The sequence below is a fragment of the Chinchilla lanigera genome, unplaced genomic scaffold, assembly GCF_000276665.1.
Source record: "Chinchilla lanigera isolate Chin_1 unplaced genomic scaffold, ChiLan1.0 scaffold00030, whole genome shotgun sequence".
Taxonomy (NCBI): domain Eukaryota; kingdom Metazoa; phylum Chordata; class Mammalia; order Rodentia; family Chinchillidae; genus Chinchilla; species Chinchilla lanigera.
Genome location: NW_004955431.1, coordinates 17,303,853 through 17,327,343, shown reverse-complemented (window position 1 = coordinate 17,327,343; position 23,491 = coordinate 17,303,853). Strand labels below are relative to the sequence as shown.

Here is a 23,491-nt window from a genome sequence, read left to right as displayed (position 1 = left end):
AACATTATTTTAAATTGTAAATTGATAAATCATAGTTATATTTATGAAGTACAAAATGATAATAATTATATAGGAGAAATACATGTAACTCCCAACCTATTAGATGTTTGTGTTCTCCAGAACTGAGTAATGAATTCTAAGGAACAACAAAAATTAAGAATAGGAAAAATTTACTGAGAGATAGCTGCTGAGAGACAGAAGGGGACCTGAAAGTGCACCCCACCTTGCACCCCCCTTTACAGAGGAAGTTTTGTAGTGCAAAATCACAAGGTGGGGACAAAATCATGAGGTGGGTATGACATGAGTCAGAATTATGATCAACCAATGAGGTACAAGTACAGCCGCTTAGGTGATGTTGATCCAGTGGGGAAGCAGGCCATGTAGCAAGTATACACGAAAAGAACAAAGACTGTTTTAGGAAGGGATGGATCAGGAGATTCTGGTACTCACCTGGGTGAGAGATGTCTATCTAGACTTTATTGGACCAGGTGATATTGATTATAATGTAATCTTTAGTTTATTATTTATCCCTTGGTGAGGCATGTTGGCCTGATCATTTTGTATTCATCTTGAGGCCTGGCCTCCGATAGAAGCGCCTCCAGCTACAGTTGAAATGAATTTTCATCTTTTGTACTGACTCTTCAGGGCCTAGCCCTATCTGACTGTCTATAATATTCATACCTAACTTAGTTGTGTACAATATTATGATTTACAAATATAAGTAATTAAATCAAGCTAATTAACATACTATCACCTAAAACACCATTTTTTTGGTGAGAATATTTGAAATGTAAAATTCAAAATCCCTGTTATTAACAATATTCACCATGCTGCACCATACAGCTCAAAGGAAAGAAAAAGTCCTGTCTAACGGAAGCTTTCTATCTCTCAAGCCTTATTTTTTCATACCTCGTTTTCTTCCTCCGGGGCTCAGCTACTCTTACAGAAAATATACAATGTAGCCTTCTGCGACCAATGCCTCCCCCATCCTTAATACGTTCTGTTGTTACAAATAATTTCTGTGTTACAAATGTCACAAAAGCTCAGGTCACACGTATGCATATTAACACTCCCGCCCCCGCCTGGAGCTGACAGGAGCTCACAGATCAGCTGGGCTCCCCTAATGAAATTTAGCTGCACAGTCACCCAGGCACAAGACTAGAAGGGTAGCCAGTTGTTCAGGCACTCACAGCCCGATCTCAGCCACACACCCCTCCCGCGCGGACATATTCTACACTCGGGTCCACGCAGGACCACACAGCCACGAGGCCACCTCCACGCTCGGCCCCGCCCCTCATCGCGCGCACCTTACACGTCATCAGAGCGCGACGCTGCAGCAGGCACTGGCCGGGACTTGAAGTGAGGGCAGCTGCAGTCGCAGGAGCCTGAGCGCTGGAGCCCGAACTGTCGGTGGAGCCGCCAGGGCGGGTGCGGGCTGCGGGAGGCTGCTTGGGCCGGGAGCACGGGGGACAGGTGCGTGATCGCTCTTCTTCCTTGCTCTTCATCGGCCCGGGCGCAGCGCCTCAAAGTTTGCAGGGCGGTCCGAGTTGCCCTCTCCCGAGCTCCGAGGTTCCTCCGAGGAAATGGGCCAGGCTCGTGCAAAGGTGGGGGTCCACGTGGTTCTTTTCCCGTGGAGACCGGGCTGCGGCGCAGAGGAGGAGGGGATCTTTGTGGACCCAGTACCCAAGGACCTTCCGAAGGGGGTGCTGATAGCCTGCCCCATCCCTTGGAGGTACTGAGCACAGGGGTGCTGAGAGCAGCTGGAGCTGGGTGATCCTCTGACAGCAGCCCCTGATCAGACTGATCGCTCACTGCGTGCCGCTGTGCTGGCAGCTGTGTGTGTGTCATTCAGTGCTTCTGGCACTCCAGATAAAGTCTATGGTGTTATACCCATTTTCCAAGAGGGGAAATCGGGGCGTAGAAGTTGACCGCCTGTTCAGATTCACACAGATGGTGTGCATAGAGGGGTTTAATCCTCGGAACTGGCCCTTTTGCCTCTGTCCACTTCAGCTTCCACTGTCTGCTTCTGTCCGCCCAGCTGCCTGGCACCTCTGGAAGTTTTCTTTTTTTAATTTTGTTTTTTTAAATCCTTGACCTTGAAAGGGAGGAGGAGCAAAGCGTGGGGTTCCTATTGGCATATCTTTTTTTCTTCGTCTCCTCATCTCACTTCTTTTTTTTCAGGCAGCAGCGTGCTCCTCCTGTTGTGTGGACATCCTGCACCGGAAGCTGATAACTGAGCGCCGAATTTTTATTTTGTAGAACGAAGAACTCTTATCCCAGGTGCATTGCTTTACTGTTCTCTTCCCTTGAGCTAATGGGTATGATTGTTACTTATGTAAATTGTTAAAGACAAATATTATTTTAGGAGAACAGTTACTGCGGCATTTCCATAAAGGAAATGTAAAGAAATCGGAATATATCTTTCAAGGAATATTATTGCTTGGGAGGGATCATTCAGGATTTTAAGGTCAGGAGGGAAGTAGCGAAAAGCTAAAAAAATGAGACTGGTGTTAGAAAGTTTCTATATTTTACATTCATACATGTCAGTTTTAGGTGTTTATTCTCCATGAACATTTTCCTGTAGGGTAGGAGAAAAAGCTTATTGAAAAGGATGAAACTTACAAATCAGACATTCCCCAATGGTATTTTTCTTTTAGAGCTTTGTAGTCGTGTTAAAAGTGCAAGTGTCATTTCTTTTAGGGAATCACAAGAATATTAAGAAAACTCAGTTCAGTTTAAATAGAAAACAAGATGCTGTCATTGGTTTTTGTCTATTTTACATCGTACAAATATGTATGAGTGAAAATCTCAGTTCATAATTTTAAAAAATTCTTGGGTGCACACATGTAACATGTGTTTAATTAAATAAACTTATGCTTTTATTTTCCCAGAAACTACTCATTTTTTAGACAAAATGAAATAATTGTTTAACACCTGAAATAAGCTCTTATTTACACTTGCAAATAAATGCTCATAGCTGTTTTGTTCAGGAAGTCTAAAGACACAATATCCTTATATAATCAGGCTGGCCTGAGCGCATATGAACACCTCAAGGGCTATTTTTAATAGAAGTCCACCAGTTCCTTTGGTATCCCACTAGGAAACAAAATAATGTAGAAATCAGAACTTTGAGTCCCGGTCTCTGGATTCTTCATTAACTTAGATGGAATTTTTTTGTAGCACATGATTTGGGAGTTACATTTTGTGACATGGATGAATCTGGATTGACGGTTAGTACAATAGATGTTTCTTATCTGCCGAATTCATCAGAATACAGTCTTGGTCGATGTAAACACACAAATGAGGAATGGGTAAGTTGAAAAGAAAAATTCAAAGCATTCACCCTAAAAATGTTCATTTTAATATTGTTTATGAAGGTAGAAATGTTGGTAGCAATATATAGTGATATCAAATAGAGGTTAGCAGCTGTAGAAGCTGCCTCTACCTGTTAGAACTTATGTTTATGAAGTCTAATAATACTTAATATTTTGAATAGTATGTTAACAGGAAGAAAAAATTGGGTAAAAAATTTAAGTAAAGTGATTAGCTTAAAAAGCAGAACACTTTTGCCTAGGGCAAAACACCCTAGTACTTGTTTTGGGTAGTATAATTATAAAGAGATTTTTTTTTTCCTTTCTTTTAGCATATGTTTTCTATAAGTTACATTTAGTAAGCATTAATTCAATAATGAATATTTTAAAAAACTGGAAATTTTCATTCCATCTAATCTAAAAATCGTACATTTTTTGTACTGCTTTACTTATTTCAACATGATTTGACATGTTTAAAATATTATCTCAGACATTATCTGCTTTATATAAATATTTTAAAAGAATGTTTTATCAATGAGATTTGAGAAATTAATGAGCTCCAAATTAAAAGAAAATAATTAGAACAAGAGGGTTTGACCCTCACTGAGTGGTATATCTATATAAATTCTAGCCTTTAAACTCTCTTGATCAGGCAAAGGAATATGAAGTTTACCTTTAGAATGAGATATTTCAAGCTGTAGTAGAGCAGCCTACTCACTGTGTAAGGCCTCTAGAATTCCATTGTGGGAGTGTGTGACCTGAAAGAATATAAGGTTAACTGTAAGCATGTGGATGGATGTAGGAGTCTGCTTTAATAATTCTGCTCCATCAGAAGTCCTCTTTGCTCTCTACAACTTTTTTTTTTAAGTGAAAATTTTATTTTTGTTAGAGATGTCAGTTATGTTTATTTTTGGTTTTAATTGGCCTAGTAGTTATACATATTTGTGGGATACATTGTTTATTTCAACTCATGTATACAATGTGCAATGATCATTTCAGGTAATTAGCATGTCTGTTAACTCAAACATTTATCATTTCTTTTTTTTTTTTTTGGTTTTTCTCCGGTACCGGGAACCGAACTCACGACCTTGCGCTTGCCAGGCAGATGCTTTGCCGCTGAGCTAAATCCGCCCCCTTTATCATTTCTTTTTGTTGGAAATGTTACAAATCCTCCCTTCTATCTATATTGGAGTAGGCCGTAACTGTTAACTATAGTCACCCTCCTGTGGAACAGAACACTAGAACTTAATCCCCCTGTCTTATAATTTTTTACCTGTCAAATAGCCTTTCTTTACTGACCCTGCAATCTTCCCTACCTGAATCACTGTTCTACTGTACTTCTAGGAGTGAGATCAGGTTTTTTCTTTTTCTGTTACTAGGGATGGATCCCAGAGCCTTTGTACTGAACTAAATTTTCAACTCTTTTTTAAAATTTTGAAACAGGGTCTCACTAAATTGCTAAGTTGCCCAGGGCTTGAACTTGTAATCCCCTTGACATCCTTCTAGAATGCTGGGATTGCAGGCATAAACCACCATGCCTGGCTTGAGATTAGCTTTTTCAGCTTCCTTATATGAAAACTTCCACTTTTGTGCCTAGCTTATTGTACTTGTCATAATATCTTGTCTCAACCATGTTGCTGTAAGGATTTCATTCTTTTTTAGGGCTAAATAATATTTCATTGTGTATACATAGCATATCTTTATTCATTCATCCATGATTGAACACCTCAGCTTAGTTTAAAACCTTTCAATGCAGCATCAAGTGTGAAGTGATCATTACCGATTATACTATTCTTAGGTAATCAGCTTTTGATTATGTATTAAGCTTTTTTCTAAGTGTTGATTGTAGAAGGGAATACCTTAAGTGAAAATCACAATGTGACACGTCATTGTATTGCCAAAAGCAGGCTGTAATTTTCTCTTCTATATGAAATGTCATAATTTTAGAGATCAAGTGGACAATTGTAATTCTCTTGCCACTTACAGACTGTTTTTTTTCTTGCGTGTTTATTAGGTGGAGTGTGGCTTTAGACCTACCTTCTTCCGATCCGCAACCCTAAAATGGAAAGAAAGCCTTATGAGCCGGAAGAGACCGTTTGTCGGAAGGTGTTGTTACTCTTGCACTCCCCAGAGCTGGGTAAGGATGTGCCTGCTTGCTGACCTTTAATAGACAGAGGGACATATGTGGCCTGGGTTTCCAACTGTGTGTGAATTTTTATTGTTTGATCTTAATAAACAATTCATTTTTAGAACTGAGGCTTTCGTTTATAAACCAGATATTTCAATTAGAGACGTTCACTTTTCTTTCCATTCATTTATTCGATAAATATTGGTCCCATAATCTATCCTGGCAGTGTTCTGGTTCTTTTAAAGTCTTACTATGATTCGAAGGGAAGACTAGAACTTACTTTGAATTAACCTTTGCTGAGAACTGGTAGGAACCTTGCTGTACTTTCTAGGTGCTGACCTTCAAGCATGTAACATTAACTCCTAGCAAAATGAGAGAGATAGTAGGGCAGAATAAAAAGGTAAAGGTGTGGCTTTGGTCATGGCTTTGGCTACGTTCCTGGAGGATGTCTGTAGATTTCATGGTAGTGAAACATGGTCACTAACATGTTAGGATGAATATTTGAGGAAGAGTATACGATAATAGCTCGGTTCAAGAATGCTTCTGTTCGTGATCAGTTCAGTTTGTGAACAGAAGTGTTCGGCAAAGTTTTGCTTCTGTTGGTGAATTCCATGTTGGGTGATGAACACAACCATAGGCATCTTCTCCAGAATTGTGGAGCCAGTAAAGTTCGTGAACCGAAGCATCATTGTATTTATGTCTGTTGTTTGTATTTTGGTGAAAAAGCACAAGCTGTGTATCCATATCATGTTTGAAAAGAATGGAGTGGGTGACAAGTGTCCTTCTAGTGGCAGTTGGTGAGAGGAGCAAGTTAGCATGGAAGTGCAGAGCTTCATGTAGCTGTGTTCTAAGTGATTAGAGTTACCATTTAAGAGGTGTATCTGGCTGGGCATGGTGACACACACAGGTCATCCCAGCACTCTGGGGGGCTGAAGCAGGAGGATCGTAAGTTTGAGTCCAGGGTAAGCAATTTAGTGACTTCACAAGACCCGATACCAAAATAAAAAACCAAAGAGGATTGGGGCTGTAGTTCATTGTAAAGGCCCTGAGTTCAATCACCAGTTCTGTAAAGAAACCAAACCAAAACAAAACAAAACAAAAATATTGGGATGTGGAGTTCTCCCTGGGATGGTCCAGTTATTAGGATGTAGAAATTCTGCCATTTAAATGCCAACTATTTTAGAGGTTGCTTATGACCTGTGTTAATAGCAGCTATGCTGTGTGGATTTTCTACTCGGGGTTGACTTGGCAGGAAGCAGAGTTCTGAGTGGTATTAAGGGATTTACTAACACTGGGAGATTTGTATAGAGCCAGACAGTTCACCTTAAAAGTTCAAGTCTACTACCATATTGCTTCTTTTAAATCATAAGTGCCTCGTTGCAAGAACTGATCCAAAGATCCTGAGAATATTTAGTCTAGCAGTAAGATCAAGTCAGATTCAGAGGACAGTGGAAATAAAGACTTAAATAGAGATTATATGGCTTTTCTTTTAAATTTGGCATCTCATTCAATTCTAATTTTGAATGTTTATTCAAAACAATGCCTTAGCTGTAATATTAGACTGATATATGACCTTATGTATAATGTTACAGTATATTCTTAAATTAGAAGGGAGTATAAGAAATTATTTGGTAGTAGTTATAGTTTGGAGTACAAATAGAGAATAGTGTAGCAGATAACTTCATTAATTATTTGTTTAAACATATGTTTTTAGAATTGCTATTTGCTTTCCTTTGAAATGCTAGTTTCTTTTTCTCTAAAGAGATGACATGTAATTTGCGTCTTTTGTTGAGGATATGTTATTCTTTTTTTAAAAGCATTTATCTGAGAAACATTAACCTTTTTGTTCACATTGTAAAGCTATAGAGTTTCTCTTTTCAACAGAGCTATCTCTAGATTATCGTTTATGATCACTTGTAAAGACAGTGACCTGTCGATGTATATTTACTCATTAAGTAGAGAGTCATTTTAGGGGAATAAAAAGGCAATACTCTTTGGACTAATAGATTGAATCCTAAATCCCTATCAGCCTCAATTTCCTCACCTATAAATGGAGCTAATAATTCTTATGTGTCTCAGGAGAGTTAGTAATTTAACAATAACTGCGTGGTACTTTCAGAATGTTTTGTATTTTAACTTTCCTTAAATGACTTCCTCTTTTGGAATGGAGGTGAGGAGTGGATGAGGAAGGGAAGAGGTACTATTTCCTTTTCTGTTAAGGTTTTAAAAATTTGTTTTGAGTTTGTGACTTTTGTAGGCTAAAGAGGGCTTTTCACAATAAAACATTTTTTCTTTATCAGTTAGATTTTTGAAGCAGTGCCTAATATTATGCTTGAAGTTTAGAAGTTGTCAAGAACTGTTGATGTGAGCCTTTCACCCATCCAATTGTGTATTTATGTCTACATGTATTTTGTTTTATTTAGGAAAAATTTTTCAACCCCAGTATCCCATCTTTGGGTTTGCGGAATGTTATTTATATCAATGAAACTCACACAAGGTAAAAAGAAATTCCTCATTCTTCTCTTGAGTCTCTAAACCTTCATAATATTAATGAGCATACTTTAAGATAAATCTGTGTTTTTGAGCATGTCTAGAATATGAGCTTTTGACTCAGAGGCTTTATCCAAAAATAAGAAGCAGAACCACTAACAGAGAGACTTATCACTACTAACCAGTGCTGTACTTACAAACATCCATGGGAGTATAGATGTCTCTTACAGCGTTATTTAAATCGTTTGTATACTGAGTTTTGCATATGGTGTGTGTTCAAGTGTGTGAAATATTTGTCAGAGGAGAGGTGTAGGTTTGAATGTCTTAAGTATAAATGTTTAAAATCTGCCTGAAATGCAGAGTATTATGAAATATTTTCATCTAGTGAACAAATATTCTTTGATTTGTTATTTATCTAAGACTTTTCTCTTCCAAATTCCAGATACTTGGGAATGAGTTAGTAGGTGCCAGAGACAGAGAATAGGGCCTTTGTTTTATATGAATCCAGGTTACAGGACAAGGAAGAATACTGAGGTTCTCTGAGTATACATGAGGCAAGAGAAACAGTAGCCCAAAATACTACTGGTCCCTATAATTCTAAGAGTAGATCCCTGAGGTAGATAAGAAATAGGTTCAAGTGATCAGATGTGCTTGAAATTCAATGAAAAATTGGTCCAAGAAATCATATTCTTAGATTTGAGATCTTCAGAATTAGTATTAAAAAGTTAGATGATGAGATCACAGATGAGAATGATAATATTTGCATTATTATATTAAAAATAGGTTGTTTTTTTTTTTTAATAGAACTAAAAGTGAAGTCAAGAGACTTAGATCTTGTTCTGTACTCTCAGGCTACTCTTCACTGTGTCTCTCTCCTTTAAACCTAAGAGGGAGGAGAAACTCACCTACATTGAAGTATTGTTTTTCTTTATCTTAGTGGATATGATACAGATCCTCACACATAAAATAGAGTATTTTCTTCTTTGCATACTGTGTAAACAGACCTTTTATATATGAAGCCACAGCTTTGCCTGTTGCCCATAGTTGGAAGCCGTTAAAAAAATACCATTGGCCAAAATGATGTGGTAATATGAAAGTGTTCGGTGAAATAAGCTACCTATGTAGCTATTTAGTTTATGTGTTATATGAAGCAGAGCATAAATGTTTTTTACACGAGTGCATATATACACTCATGCACACACATTTGTTCTTGTATTCTCATTCAGTCATGCACACTCACTCACACATGATTTCACATACACTTACTCTGATTCTCTCACTCATGTGCAGTCACACACCTTTAGCCGGTTGCAGAGACTTCATAGAGAGCTTGGGCTTTGTATAGTCTAGTAAGAATTCTGAAAATGTTCACTGGTGGAAGAGTTTAGAATGAACACTTAACATAATCCACTAATTTTTTAATGTTTTATTTTAAAATTTTTTTGTGTTTTTGTAGGTTTTTTTGTTTGTTGTTGGTATGTAGTTTTGACTGGTCTTAAACTCACTGTGTAGCCCAGGCTGGCCTTGAACACACAGTGATCCTCCTACCTCAGCCTCCTGATCACTGGGATTATAGACGTGTCCCACATCTATAATAAATTTAGTTTGGGCTAAATTTTAGGAATATTGAGACAGGAAAGGAAAAATGTGTCAAGAAAGAGATGAAGGAACAGTGATCCATAAACTGTTCTCTATGAAATTAGCTTTGGATCTTTTCCAAGTTAGTGAATTTATATTTGAAATCTCTTACTGTCTATATCACTATGGAGGAAGATGATAATGCAGCATTATGTAATCATTACAGATGATTTTAAATCATTACACAATGTGGACTTGTAGCATTCTTATTCTGAAATCCATATTCTTATTTCCCCAATCTAAACATTGTATAGTTACTGTTACTGACAAGACTGTTCTAACCCTTATGTATATTAAGTGTGTGTTTTTAAGAAAAAAGAACTGCTGATTTCCTGAACCCAGAGTTCAGGCATTTAGATCATAGAGCAGCTCTGCTTGACTTCTTTTGTCTGATCAGATGTAATTTAGTTTGAGAGTCAGTGATTATCCTGGAGGAAATTCTATAATAAATTTCATTGTAGGAGACTTCCAAGTTTCTCTTTTTGATAGCCCATAGATCTAACTGTAAGTTACATTATTTATCTGTTATATCTATACATATATAGCATTGAAAATATTTGCCTTTATAGTGGTATTAATAAATTCAGATTTTTATTTTTGTTTTTATATTAGGGTTACTATTCAGCAAAATAAGACTATTTGAGTATTAATATACAAATTTTGAGTTTCAGTTTTACTTGAGAGCGAATGAAAAAAAACTAAGTAAAATTGGTCTTTTAGCATCCTGAACTAGTCAGGAAAATCACTTCATGAGAGCCCTAATTACTGGGAATTGGCTTTACTTTTATGGGAGAAGCTGCTGCCTTGTTGGAGCACCTTGTTGCAGGTGCTACTGCAGTACTTTTCTGGTAAGTTGTTTTTGCGTTGTAGGCACCGAGGCTGGCTTGCAAGGCGTCTTTCTTATGTCCTTTTTATTCAAGAGCGGGATGTCCATAAGGGCATGTTTGCCACCAACGTGACAGAAAATGTGCTGAACAGCAGCAGGTAAGCGTGAGGACGTGGTCGTCAGGGTGGGAAGAGAAGTAGGCGTGTGGTGGGAGTGGGAAGCCAGTCTGTTCCTTACCCTTTGGTTCATCTGGGACTCCATCTTGAGAAGTATTTGCAGTTTTGAACCTTAAATGTTAAGCTCCGTAGGAAACTGAGGGAAGGGAGGGGAATGGATGGTTTTTGTGAATGGTGCCGTGCGGGAAGAATAGTTCTGGTTTATGGATGAATAACTGAATGGGCTTCCAGAACGTGAAAGACAAGAACATCCGAAACTCTGACATGAAAGAGTCAGAGTTCAGATGTGCACACAGTTCCAGGGTTCTTTAAGTTCTCTGTAAAATGAATGCTGGGACATAGCATTTCCTAGTTTATTACCATGAGAGAAGTGAGTTCGATATTTTGTCAAACAGCTATTGCGTACCTAGGACAAATTTCCACAGTAGGAAGTTGTCACAAATCTTAAGGGAGTAAGAGACTGTGTTTGCTCTCAGAGGAGCTTGATTACAATTAGGGTGTTGCTTGAACCCCAATGGAACGAAGTTGGAAGGGCAGGAGGAGATTTTCCTTTCTTTCCAAAAGTTCGCTGCAATGAACCTGCAATAGGTTAACAGAAGAAAAAGGCATTTGAATTTATCAACATGCACTGGGTGTCACCCTAGAGGGATTGCCCGCCAACCGGATGAGATTCGGAAATTTCCATGTCCTTCCTCATAGGAGAGTGAGAGATGGGAGAATAAGGGCAGTTTTAGGTAGAGTAAGGCATACTTAGGGGATTATGAATGAGTGAGGAGAAGAGGCGGAAGGTTGGAGCCAAGTTCCTGGGCTGCGGTGGAGTTGGGTGAGGGGCAGAGCAGTTCTGGGAACAGAGCGTCCTATGCAGATAAAGGGGTCCAGGTAATTAATCTGTGACTGCTGCCCTCAGAAGAATGGGTGAAAAGTCTGTCTAACTGTGCTGACAGCTTTTGGTCACCTCTTCTCTGGTGGTCAACTTTTCCTGGGTTCTGAATGAGATTCTAGAGAGGGAGTTTACAGGTTTAAGATAATTCCACTTCTTTTGGAATAGGTTCTCTTAGCCAGCTAAGGGGCTGGCAGAGACCCTTCCTGTGCTTTTGAGAAGAGAGAAAGAAACAACAGGAGGCTAGAGGCAGCCTCCAGGGCCTCCCGCTTACTTCTCACTACAAGGTGCTCAGCTGGGGGCAGCAGTGGGAAGATAAATGACTGTAGGAGTTTGAGCAAAGGTGATTCTGTTTGGCCTCAGTGGTGTGGTCCATTGTAGGGATCTGGCTGGGTTTGGGGCCATGAGACAAGGTGGACTGAAAAACTACTTTGAATTCCCAAGGGCTGTTTGTAGACCCTGTGGGGCTGTTAAAGCTGCATTCCTTCAGGCACATATTTACTGAATGAACAAGTGAATAGTTGATAATGTCAACTGTCATGTATAACAGTCATGCTGAATACTTGTAAAACGTCCTGGCCAAATACAGTAGGTGCAGGTCAAGAAGTACACTGGGTACAGCTGCCTTTGCAGGTGGTCTTTTAGTGCTAATGGGTTATGGGATTGTGTGGAGCTTCACTGTACTGCATTAGGCAGTAGCAATGGTGGCAGAAAACAATTATTTGAAATTCTCCTGGATTATTAATGTTCTGTTTTCTAGTTGAAACCTTCAAGTATGTTTCATTTCATTCCTGTGTTTTTGACTAGTAACTGGAATGTTAAAAGGGTTTAAGGAGGTTTAACTTTTTTCTCCCATGTGTCAAGTGTAAGATTTACAAAACTGAATTAAACTTTTCCTTTTACTTTACTTCTTATTGCTCAGTGCTATTTTGTTCTTCAGCCATAGCTTTTTAAAATTCTGGTTTGATTTGAAAACATTTATAAATATTTATGTTCCTTTTTGATACTTCTCAGAGAGTTTCACATATAGTTCTACTAATGAGGTGACAGTGTAAGTCAGTAGTAAATTAGAATTTCAAAGGGAAAATCATGCGTTACTTTGGCAGGGGATTTTTGTGTAACTTTCAATGATTTGTTCAAAGGGGTAACCTTTTTTGTTTTTTGCCAGACTGTGACTTATATCTTCACAACGTAACTGGGACATTCAAATTCATATAATTATCACCCATTGAATTGGAATTAAATTTTTTTGTTTTGATTTTTGAGACAGGGTTTTGCTATGTAGTCCAGGCTGGCCTTGAATTCTCTATGTAGTTCAGGTTGTCCTTCAATTTGATATGATCCTCCTGCCTCAGCTGCCTGAGTGCTGGGATTATAGGTGTTTACCACCACAACCATTGAGAATTAAATTCTTAAGCCTGCCTTTCAGATTCCTCGGGGATTCATGGATTTAGGAGTGTGATAGCCTTTAGTTTTACTAGACAACCAGGAGGATCATTTGAAATGAGCTTATTCTCTGATGTTACGGCATATTGAAGAGAAGAAAGATTTTGTCTTGTGATTATAGTTGCAATTTAGAAAATACTAAAAACACAAGGTAACATATAACCAGTTACATTGTCTTTCCATTTTCAAATCAGAGTACAAGAGGCAATTGCTGAAGTGGCTGCTGAATTGAATCCGGACGGTTCTGCCCAGCAGCAATCCAAAGCTGTCCAAAAAGTGAAAAAGAAAGCTAAAAAGATCCTTCAAGAAATGGTTGCTACTGTCTCACCTGGGATGATCAGGTATTAAAAGTCAAGGGAAGTGCTTTCAGCCAGAGCCATCGTGTTTGGCAAGCAGGACTGAACACTGTGGTAGGCTTCAAGATACCTCAAACTCTGCTAATTGGTAGCAGCCATTTGATTATTGCTGACATCTGCTGTCCTCACGAGTGAGTCAGGCCTCACACATTCATGTCTTAAAGGGCATGGTTTGTGTGGGTTAGAGGGATCATCTGCTCAGTAAATATTAGCTTGTGCATTTGCCTTTGAAGTACAGAGCATTACTAGAGTACAATGTGATTTTAGTCCATACTAAGTGGATACTTCAATAAGTAGTATGCATTTCAAGTGCGCTCAGTAGCTCTGCTAGCTAGATGCACAGGCTTCCTTGCATATATGCCAAGTATTTAGAAGTACTCTTAGGTTATAGTTTCAGAAGTCAACGTACATATATCACATATACAAATATATGTGTATATGGATTTAAATTTTGTTTTTTTTCTTTCAGACTGACTGGGTGGGTGCTGCTAAAACTGTTCAACAGCTTCTTCTGGAACATTCAGATTCACAAGGGTCAACTTGAGATGGTTAAAGCTGCAACTGAGGCAAGAATTCCTGGGGCTCTATCAGTCCTTTTTCCCCATGTTTGTAGAAGATGTTAGAGGTTTCACAAATGATGTCTTGCACACCCTTATGTATTTCAATCCATTTGGAAACTGTGGCCCTTTTGTGGTAAATGCAATATCTGTATTTGGGGAGAAGTGGGATGAAGGAGAACCTATCGTCAGTCTGTAGGATTCCTTTGTAATGTGTCTTCCAATAACCCTAAAAATCAGGTAGACAATCCCTACTTAAGGAGAGAGAGGCACACATAAATGAAGAGATTATCTCAAGTCACAAACAGTGATTTGTCCAGGATTTCAAACCAAGTCTGACTCTAAAACCCTATGTTCTTTTTACCTGGTTAGAGCTGCCTCTCAGAAGATATATAGAGTCATCCTGAACTCTTAATTATTCTTCTTCCATAAGTCATTTCTGCTGTTGTTGTTGTAGTTCTTGTGTTTAGCTAAGTAAGTATTAAATTGAAGGAAAATGTTAAATGTATTGTTGGAAAATGTTTTAAAAGAGTGAGTCACTGATTTGCCAGTGTTTGAGTCACCCCAACCAAAATACAGTTGCAAAATGTGACAGTTTCATATCTGAAATGAACATTTGGTGTTCTTCTCTCTACTAGACAAATTTGCCACTTATATTTCTACCAGTGCACAGATCTCACATTGACTACCTGCTGCTCACGTTCATTCTCTTCTGCCATAACATCAAAGCCCCATACATTGCCTCGGGCAATAACCTGAACATCCCAATCTTCAGGTAAGAGTGGCTTATTGTGAAATTTACGGTATTGAAAAGGTTATGTTTAGAATTTTTGTTATTCCTTTTGGTACGTGTTATTTTAAAGATGACATTAGTCTTTTCTCTTTCATTATAAAATTAGTGCTTATTTATTACGTAAAATTTAGATAATACAAAACAACATTGATTATTATTATTATTTATGTACTTTATTTGAGATGTTTGATGAACTATGAAAACCTAAATATGATGGGCAATGTTTAGCAAGTGAATACGGGACAATTAGAAGGGCAAGATGGCAAGTTACTGGGCTTGTCAGGAGGGAGGCGATGTGCTGGTGTTAGCGGAAAGGTACATAAGAATAACCATCACTGCTACTTTTGACCTTATAATTTAGTAGAGTAGTATAGAGTACAGTGTAACATTTAAGGTGATTTATAGTGGTTTTCAGAGAATGTAGTGGGTTCCATTCAGAGGAAACTGTATTTGCAAAGGCAGAGAGTCAAAAGCGTGGTATGTTTGGTAAGTGGTGGATACTACGGTAGAGTTAGAATATAGGATGTGGGAGGGAGGGGTCAGAGACTGGAGGTGGCTACTTAGGTAGTGAGAGCTAGATGAGAACAAGTTCTAAGCTGAGAGTTAAAAGTCTATTCTGGGCCGGGGATATAGCTCAGTGGCACAAGCACCTACCTGGCAGGTGAAAGGTCCTGAGTTCGATTCCTGGTACCAAAAAAAGGAGTCTCTCCTGTACTTGAGTTATGACATCTTCACGTTTGCATTTTGAAAGGTCATCCTGGATGAGAAGGAGTTAAATTAATTCTGCTCCTGTTATGATCATTTAGGCACCGAACCTATGGCAGGCGCACTGCAGCAGGCTGTTTGTATTGTTGAGAGTTCTAAAAGGTTCCCCATCACTGGTTTAGGCAAAAGATGAAGGTTTAAGTTAAAAGTGTAGCAGTGTTAAGAGCCCTGTATAGATCTGAAAAGTATTTAGTAAGTTGAGTTTGTAAGACTCAGTGCGGGTCCAGATTTGGGGCTCAGGAGAAGGGAAGAAGGTGGCCGATGAGACTGCCAGGTGTTTTCCATCCAGGGAGCTGGGTAGATGGTGGGTCTGATCACCAGTGGAGAACTGGTGAGGAGCAGGTTGAGCCAGTTTGAGAAATTGAGCTTTTGAACTTCAAAGCACCAAACATCTGTAAGGTGAGCTCTGTGAATAGAAGTAAGAGGAGGATAAATTTGCAGAAAGACTAAAAGGGAAGTGGGCTGGCGGGTTGTGCAGGTAGTTTCATGAAGTGGCATTATCACCTCTGTGTGCTGATAAGTCTGGGCTGTAGCCTTCCGATCCGAGGAGCTCTCCGTTAATCCCTTGTCTCCGCGTTCTCTAGGCTTTGAGAGTTCTGTAGCTAGACAGACTCAGGTGATCAGTGGAAGAGAACCCATTCATTTATGCTGTCAGTGATATTTATCCAGCTGTGTGTTAGGCATGAGTGAAAAAGACACACAGTCTTTGCTGTCACATAACCTATAGTCCAGGGGGGAATACAGGAAATAGATACCTAGCTATAGTATACTGTGATAGAACCCTACAGGGCAGACATGCCTTTCCAGGAATTAGAATACCTGTGTAGCCTTCCGAGCACCTCCGCCAGTGGCAAGGAACCTGGGAAGCCGAATGAGAAAGTCACTAGAACGTGGTTAGGAGGTGTGTCTCAGAGGGAGAAGGACCATCCCCCTGCACTACAGAGACACCTTGCCTGGAGTCATCAGGATACCTCACGTGCTCCTATGTTCATGTTTGGCTCTCAGGATCTTTTGAAAGTCCTTAATAAATCATAATTTCTTATAAGTAAAGTTCCTTTTCATGAACTTTTTTAGTCTATACTTAACTCATCCTCCCTTCAGACAGCAAACTGTAGATTCCTTGAGACTTAGCAGGCTAGATAATAGCCTGTTTATTTGGGGTTTTCTTTTATATTGGGGCTTTCTTCTGTTACTTTCTTTTGTTACATCCAGCCTACAAAGTCACAAACGCTGCGTTATTTTTGTAAATAGCGCATCTCATTCATAATGAATTTATTTCAAGGAGTGATATTAAGCTTTGGCAGCATCGTACTGTGGCCTCCTTACACTGACTGTAGAAGCCACTAAAAGATATATTAATATTTAATACAGTATCACTCTTAATATTTACTTCTATTTATATTAGCATTGTTCTATTCAAATAGAATAGGAAGAGGCTGTGAGTGTGGGAACACTGACTTACAAAATTTCAGCTCATGTCAGAATTCATCTGTGTTACAGAAAGAGAAATAGAGTGGGAGCATAATTTGGTTCTGTGTTCGTGTAAACAAAGCACATTTGTTGCATGCTTTGTAAAGATCATGCTTGATTTTAGTTGGATAAAATTGTTTTTATTTCGCAGGGAACTTCTTCAAGTAATAGTTATTTGAGAACATTTTCTCAAAGGAGCTTTTGTTCATTTTGTAGTAAACATGCCACGAACAGATTTCAGCATATTGAAGGGTCCTTGTCATGAGAATGGAGAGGGTTTAAAATTTACAGGTGTCCTACAAGTCCTCTTAAAATCTGTACCATCACCTTTGTAACCTCATTCTATGGAGCAGTCTCACACAGGCTGCTGGGTAATATAAATGAGCAAAACATGTCAGTAATTTGGAAAATGACAGAAAGTCTGCATTTCTACTGTCTGCACTCAAACAACGCATGTGGTTTATATCCAAATGGCAAATGTTTTGAAGTAACTTGGAATTTGATATCCTCTTTACGCTTTTCCTTTAAAATAATTCATGCATTCTTGAATTTACAGTACCTTGATCCACAAGCTTGGGGGCTTTTTCATACGACGGAGGCTCGACGAAACACCAGATGGGCGGAAAGACATTCTCTATAGAGCTTTGCTGCATGGGGTATGTATGGTCTTCATTATCCTGAAAGTCATTATGTTAGCCATCATGGTGGAAGGAGAAAGACTTGAATTGAAACTTTTAGAAAAACTATTCTCTGAGTAATTTTAGTGATTACTGCTTAAGTATGAGTTTGATGTTTTTTAGTCACTAAAATATAAGGTTGGCAAAGCTGCTGTGCTACATTTGGTGTGGGTGAAATATTTTATCAGTAGTGAAGTGTTTTTTTTTTTACTATTTAATTTTTCTGAGCTAAGTGATTTTAATTTCATGCTTTCCTTTCTCTTCATATCCTAGCACATAGTTGAACTACTTCGGCAACAGCAGTTCTTGGAGATTTTCCTAGAAGGCACACGCTCTAGGAGTGGAAGGACCTCCTGTGCTCGGGCAGGACTTTTGTCAGTGGTGGTAGATACTCTGTCTACCAATACTATCCCGGACATCTTGATAATACCTGTTGGAATCTCCTATGATCGGATAATCGAAGGTCACTACAATGGTGAACAACTGGTAAGAGGACTGCCTACATAAAAGTTGTCTCTGCTTTTCAGATTGGCCACTGGCATTTAGATTTGCTTTTAGAATCAGCTACCTGTATTTTCTTGGTGCACACTAATTTTAGAGCACTGGATGCAGCATGCGTGGGAGGGCATGGTGAGTCTCCTTCGTCTCCATTGGGAGAATCTGTGCTTAGAGGAAGTGGCGTGGTAGCATGTCAGTGCTGGCCTCGGCATGCGATAGGAAAGTGGAAGAACAGTTGCCACTGAGTTGTCATCTGTGCTGTGCTTTACTTCCCCCAGGCCCACTACTTATGTGGTACTTTTAATGAAACCTGAGCAACTGGTGGGGTTGCGTCAGCAAAGCAATTGTATGTTAGTTTGAGAAGTAGTTTTTTCAGTACATTTTTTATCGAAGTCTAGTAGTTATCAAAGAATGCACAAATCGTAAGCGTGCAGATTCAGTTATGACAAAGTGAACATGGCCTAGGTAGGCAGCTATTGGGTGAAGGAATAGTATTATCAGGACTGCAGCACTTGCCCTGGCACCCTTCCTGCTGTTAGCCCCTCAGGTTTGACCACTTGACTGAGTGCTTACAGAGCAGATTAGTTTTGTCCATGCTGAGCTTCACATAAACGGGATAATACAGTGGGCCTTCTTTCTTGCATCTGGCTTCATTGCTCAAGCTGAGATATTTGTGAGATTCATCCACATTGCTGTACATAGTTCCCTTGTTCTCATAACTGTGTAGTATTCTAATATAAGAATAAACTACAATTTATCTATTGTACTGTTTGAAAAAAGTTTAACTATAATCATTTTTGTACATTTCTTTTGGAATTTATATATTTTGCTGGTTAGGGCCCTAGAATAGAATTGATAGGAAAAACATATATATGTATAATGATGATGATGAGGAGGAGGATGATCATGATGATGTGTGTGTGTGTGTGTGTGTATGTGTGTTCGGCTCTAGTAAAGCTGTCAAACACTTTAGCAGTTGGTAAAAAATGGTTTTACCAACTTACACCTTCTGTCAGCAGTGTAAGAGTACCCCAGGAATTTAGTTTTGTTCCAGTTTAGTGTGGAAGTCTTGGGCAAAGTACTTGTTTCAAAATTGTAGCTTCAAACATATGAGAAGTCCAAGGACACTTGACAACCGGAGGCTTAAAATATTAAGTGATAGACCTGGGCGACTACCTGGATGGAATTCTTCTCCATGTGCTGTCACTGTGTCCCTCATGTTTACCCTGCTTGCTGTGTCTCAGGGTGTCATTGTACCTTGTGCAGATACCTAGCAAATTCTTTCTAAATGAATGGTCAGCTCAAAGGCTACTGAGCTCAAAGGCTACTGACTTTGGCCTTTAATGTTTAAAGTTAGGTATTTGTACTCCGGGGATCAGCAGACCTTAGATAAGTGGCTTCTTTGGCATCTTACTTTTACCTGAGAACTTAGAGCAGTTTTTCCGGGTATAATGTCATTTTGCCCTTCACTTGCTTATAGCTGTGTTTTTGTGCTATGTAAACACTGTACTAAATGAACTAGTGTTAAATGTTTTCCACCGGCTGAATTACTTCCCCTAATGACATTACTGCATCTGACAGGTCTCAGTTAATGAAAAATTTATTTTTCTTCTTTAGTCATCAGTCTTCTTCAAGATGAACTTACGGTTTCTTTTTCTTTTCTTTTTTTTTTTGGAACTGAGAATTGAACTCAGGACCTTGGGCTTGCCAGGCAGGCACTTGTGCCACTGAGCTGTATCCCTAGCCCGAACCTGTGGTTTCTATAAACAAATTATTCTTTAGAAAAGAGAATATGCATATGTTAACTTTATTTCTCACAGTTTTGCTTCTGTTTTTGCTGTTGGAACTTAGGGCAAACCTAAGAAGAATGAGAGCCTTTGGAGCGTAGCAAGAGGTGTTATTAGAATGTTACGAAAAAACTATGGCTATGTCAGAGTGGATTTTGCACAACCATTTTCCTTAAAGGTAAGAGTCTGTTGGAAAAAAACTATGCTAAAGCACTGACCTGGAGCAGAAAACCTGGCCTCTTGTCCTGGCTCCAGGCTCACTGCTGTATGATTGCGGTCTCTGTTTCCTCTTCTACAAATGAGGACTATGGTAAAGATGGCATTTCATCAGTTGTCCACCAAAGCGTGCCTGTCTTTGGGAGATACGAAGCTCAGGCTTATTGCTATAAGTGGGGTGAAACTGTTAGTTACGATGCAGCTGTGTCCTACTGAGTAGATATCCAGCGCCCAGATGTCCCCAGAGTGTCATCCTCAGTGAAGTCTTGGGCTGCCAGTTCGCTGAGGTCCTCGCCATTTTAAATTCTTAAAATTTTCAGATTAGTCACGGAGAGAGTAAAGGATGGGTAAGGAACCCAAGGATAAGGAGCAGAGGTCTTACCTTACTCCTGTTCTCCTTTTGGCTCAACCTTAAAAGATTCTAACTGCTGTGTAGATATTTTCTAGCCTTCGATGCTTTCAGCTTAGAGGAACCTCCCCATTGTCTACCACATGTTCTTTATTTTTTAATTTTTTAAACTGTTGCACAGTTTCTCCACTTTAGTATGACTTGTTCTTGGGCTGAAGTTCTTTTGACTATTACATGACTCTCAGGTCACTACTTTGTCTTCAAAGAGTATGGTTGTTGCCATTATCGCTATTACTAATATTGGTAACGTCAAGTAATTTCCATGAAGATGTGAGCGAAGTTAAATTTTTCCTTTAATTTTAAAATGATTTTATTTAATCATCTTCCTGTTCTTTGTGTCTTCATTTCTTAAACTTCATACTTAATGTTCTGTGAATGTTATTTTGAATTTCTGAAGACAGTTTAGGATAGAGAAGGTATTTCTGATGCTCCATAGCATGGGTTATTTATGAAAAGTTTTCTTTTCACCTTTGAAGATCAAAATGTATTTTATGTGTTGATATGCAAGTGAGACAATAAGACTACTGATCATGACCCCCTCTCCTTTCCCAGGAATATTTAGAAAGTCAAAGTCAGAAACCTGTGTCTGCTCCACTTACTCTGGAGCAAGCATTGTTACCAGCTATCCTTCCTTCAAGGTAAGATTTACAGAACTCTTTTTGTATTAAACTCTCAATTAACTGTTATTTCTAATATTGCATGGAAAAGTAGATTAACTTTATTAAGAACATGCTGCTTCTAACTCATTTCCTAAGTAGATATCGTTTTCTTGATATGATAAAGGATATTGAAGTGTGTTTTAATATTAGTCTGGAGGGTTTTTGTTTTGTTTTGTTTTGTTTTGTTTTGTTTTTCCGGTACCGGGAATCGAACTCATGACCTTGCACTTGCCAGGCAGGCGCTGTGCCACTGAGCTAAATCCCCAGCCCCAGTTTGGAGGTTTTTGATTATGTGCATTTAAAATCTTTGATTTTGTAATTTGTGTAAGAGTTCTTACTTCATTTATCTTTTTGAATGTTTGCATTGAATTCTGCTTGGTAGTAGCTTAGAGTATGCATATTATACATAGATGAAACAGTATTCTGCTATTTGAATTTTCCAGAATTCAAATTGAATTATAACTTAGAGAAATTTGATATGAAGCCCTTCCTTCAATAGGTGATGAAAGTATTGAATTTTCAGACATGTCTTAAAACATACCATCTTGCTTTCTGCATTTTTTTGCAGTGAATTTTGAAAGTAATATACCAATAGACTCTCTAATAATAACTAAATAACATTTACTCAAGAGAGAATGTTAGGATAATAAAATATATTATAGAAGAAAACAGCCCGTCGAAATAATCCATTTGTGGCTTCAGTTTAAAATAGCAGTAGTAATTTGAAGTAGCAGACACATTTATAGATTAGTCCATGTAGTCTGCCTTGTGAAGGAGTAGGGCTGTGGGAGACTGATTTTAAAAGTCTTTCCAGACCTAATGATGCCGCTGCTGAAGGTGCAGACATGTCCAGCAACGAGGCCCGGGGCGCAGCAGATGAATTCTTCCGAAGAAGACTGATTGCCAACCTGGCCGAGCACATTCTGTTCAGTAAGTAGAATTCCACAGTCTTTAGTTCCACAATTCAGATTCGACACGGCGCCATGCAGATCTCACGGGTTTCAGAATCTGCTGGCGTTAGTTTGCCATTCTAGGTCAGTTACTTAATGTACAAGTGGAAGAAGTCAAGCACTGGAAAGAAGGTGATATTTGGGGATTTGAGGGAATATGAGTAAAATTTCTCATGCAGCGCTTGGTAAGCATTCGTTGTCATGTGGTAATTCTTGTCCTTTTCAAAGCACAGTTTTGTCCAAATTATTTGTGGCTTCCTTTGCTTATGAATGTGTTTTTGAACTCAGTGGAGGTACAACGTGTAGGGTGATGTGTGTATGTCCCATTCTCCTCTGACCGGATGAGTATTTTTGTTCAGGAAATATTAAGCAGCTCTCATGCTAAGGTTTTGCTGTAGCGGGGGGGGCATGTAAATGGAATCCTTCGTGATTCCATCCTCGCAGAGCTTCTGTTCTACTTGGTGGGGTAGCTGTGCACAAACACTTCAGGTCAGCTTGAATCGGAGTGCGCTGTGAGCTGGAGCATGGCGAGCCTTCCTTCGGTTCTATACTGCAGCCTGTGCACTGTTGGAAAGGCTGCTTCAAATCCCGGGCTGGTGCTCTGGTGCTGGTGCTCAGCTGGTCGGACCTCTTCTCGCCATGCCTAGGCCGGGCCCGGCGGTGTTGGCGATGCCGGGTGGAGGGCTCTTTCCTTCGGCTCACTCCTTCCACACTGGCTGCTCCTTTTCGTATTGACTGCACTAGAAGATTCTTTCTTTTTCTTTCTGAGGTGAGGCGATGGAACCCAGAGCCGCACGGATGCTAGGCAGGGGCTGCACCACTGCACCACATCCCCAGCCCAAAGGCCTCGTTCTCAAGCACATGATTGTGTGTCTCCCCTGCCCATGATCTGGATGCAGAAAGGAATACATGTTAATTATCGAAAAGTTGGACAATAGAGGTGAAAGAAGTAGCAAATCTGTTACTCCAGTAACCAGTGGTGTTGCTGTCAGGTCTCTAAAAATATTTCAACAGTTTTGTATTGTGCTGTTTTCTACTGACACCACATTTATTAATGTTTTCAAGAACTCTTTATAAATATTGTTTTTAATGACTATAAATATGGTACCAAATACTTTTTTTCAAACACTGGAAGCTTTAATTATGAGTGAAGTATTCATGAATTCACTGTGATTGCTCAGAAAACTCATATCCTTATTTCAAATTATTCCATAGAAATTCACATAATTATCTATTTGATAATTTTCTACAAATCTGTAGTGTTCAGGTATGCACCGTGGGTGATGTCAAAGTATTTCCGTGCCTGTCCTCTTCTCTGGGTTGGAAAGAGAAAGTGAGGCTATACTATATTGAGTACCCAGTGCTGTGCATGCTTGCCTGGACCTTACTTCCTTCTCACCCAGTGAGCTATGTAGTATTTTTGAAACTGTGGCTCAGAAATATATGTAATTTTTCCCAA

The 23,491-nt window shown here is 39.1% G+C and overlaps 1 protein-coding gene across 5 annotated transcripts in view; it reads left to right on the top strand.

Annotated features, from left to right (window-relative positions):
* The window catches only part of Gpam (glycerol-3-phosphate acyltransferase, mitochondrial), a 71,722-nt gene that overhangs the window by 36,268 nt on the left and 11,963 nt on the right, over window positions 1–23,491 (top strand). For 2 of the 5 annotated variants that reach the window (XM_013515885.1, XM_005387756.2), the window contains exons 1-14: window positions 1,333–1,473; window positions 2,182–2,280; window positions 3,181–3,311; window positions 5,326–5,448; window positions 7,863–7,936; window positions 10,438–10,551; window positions 13,090–13,236; window positions 13,721–13,817; window positions 14,447–14,583; window positions 17,393–17,492; window positions 17,787–17,999; window positions 19,863–19,976; window positions 20,976–21,061; window positions 21,897–22,012. In XM_013515885.1, coding sequence (XP_013371339.1) covers window positions 3,210–3,311; window positions 5,326–5,448; window positions 7,863–7,936; window positions 10,438–10,551; window positions 13,090–13,236; window positions 13,721–13,817; window positions 14,447–14,583; window positions 17,393–17,492; window positions 17,787–17,999; window positions 19,863–19,976; window positions 20,976–21,061; window positions 21,897–22,012 — 1,423 coding nt within the window. In that variant the 5' untranslated portion in view covers window positions 1,333–1,473; window positions 2,182–2,280; window positions 3,181–3,209. The other 3 variants (XM_005387757.1, XM_005387759.2, XM_005387758.2) reach the window with 2 other exon arrangements.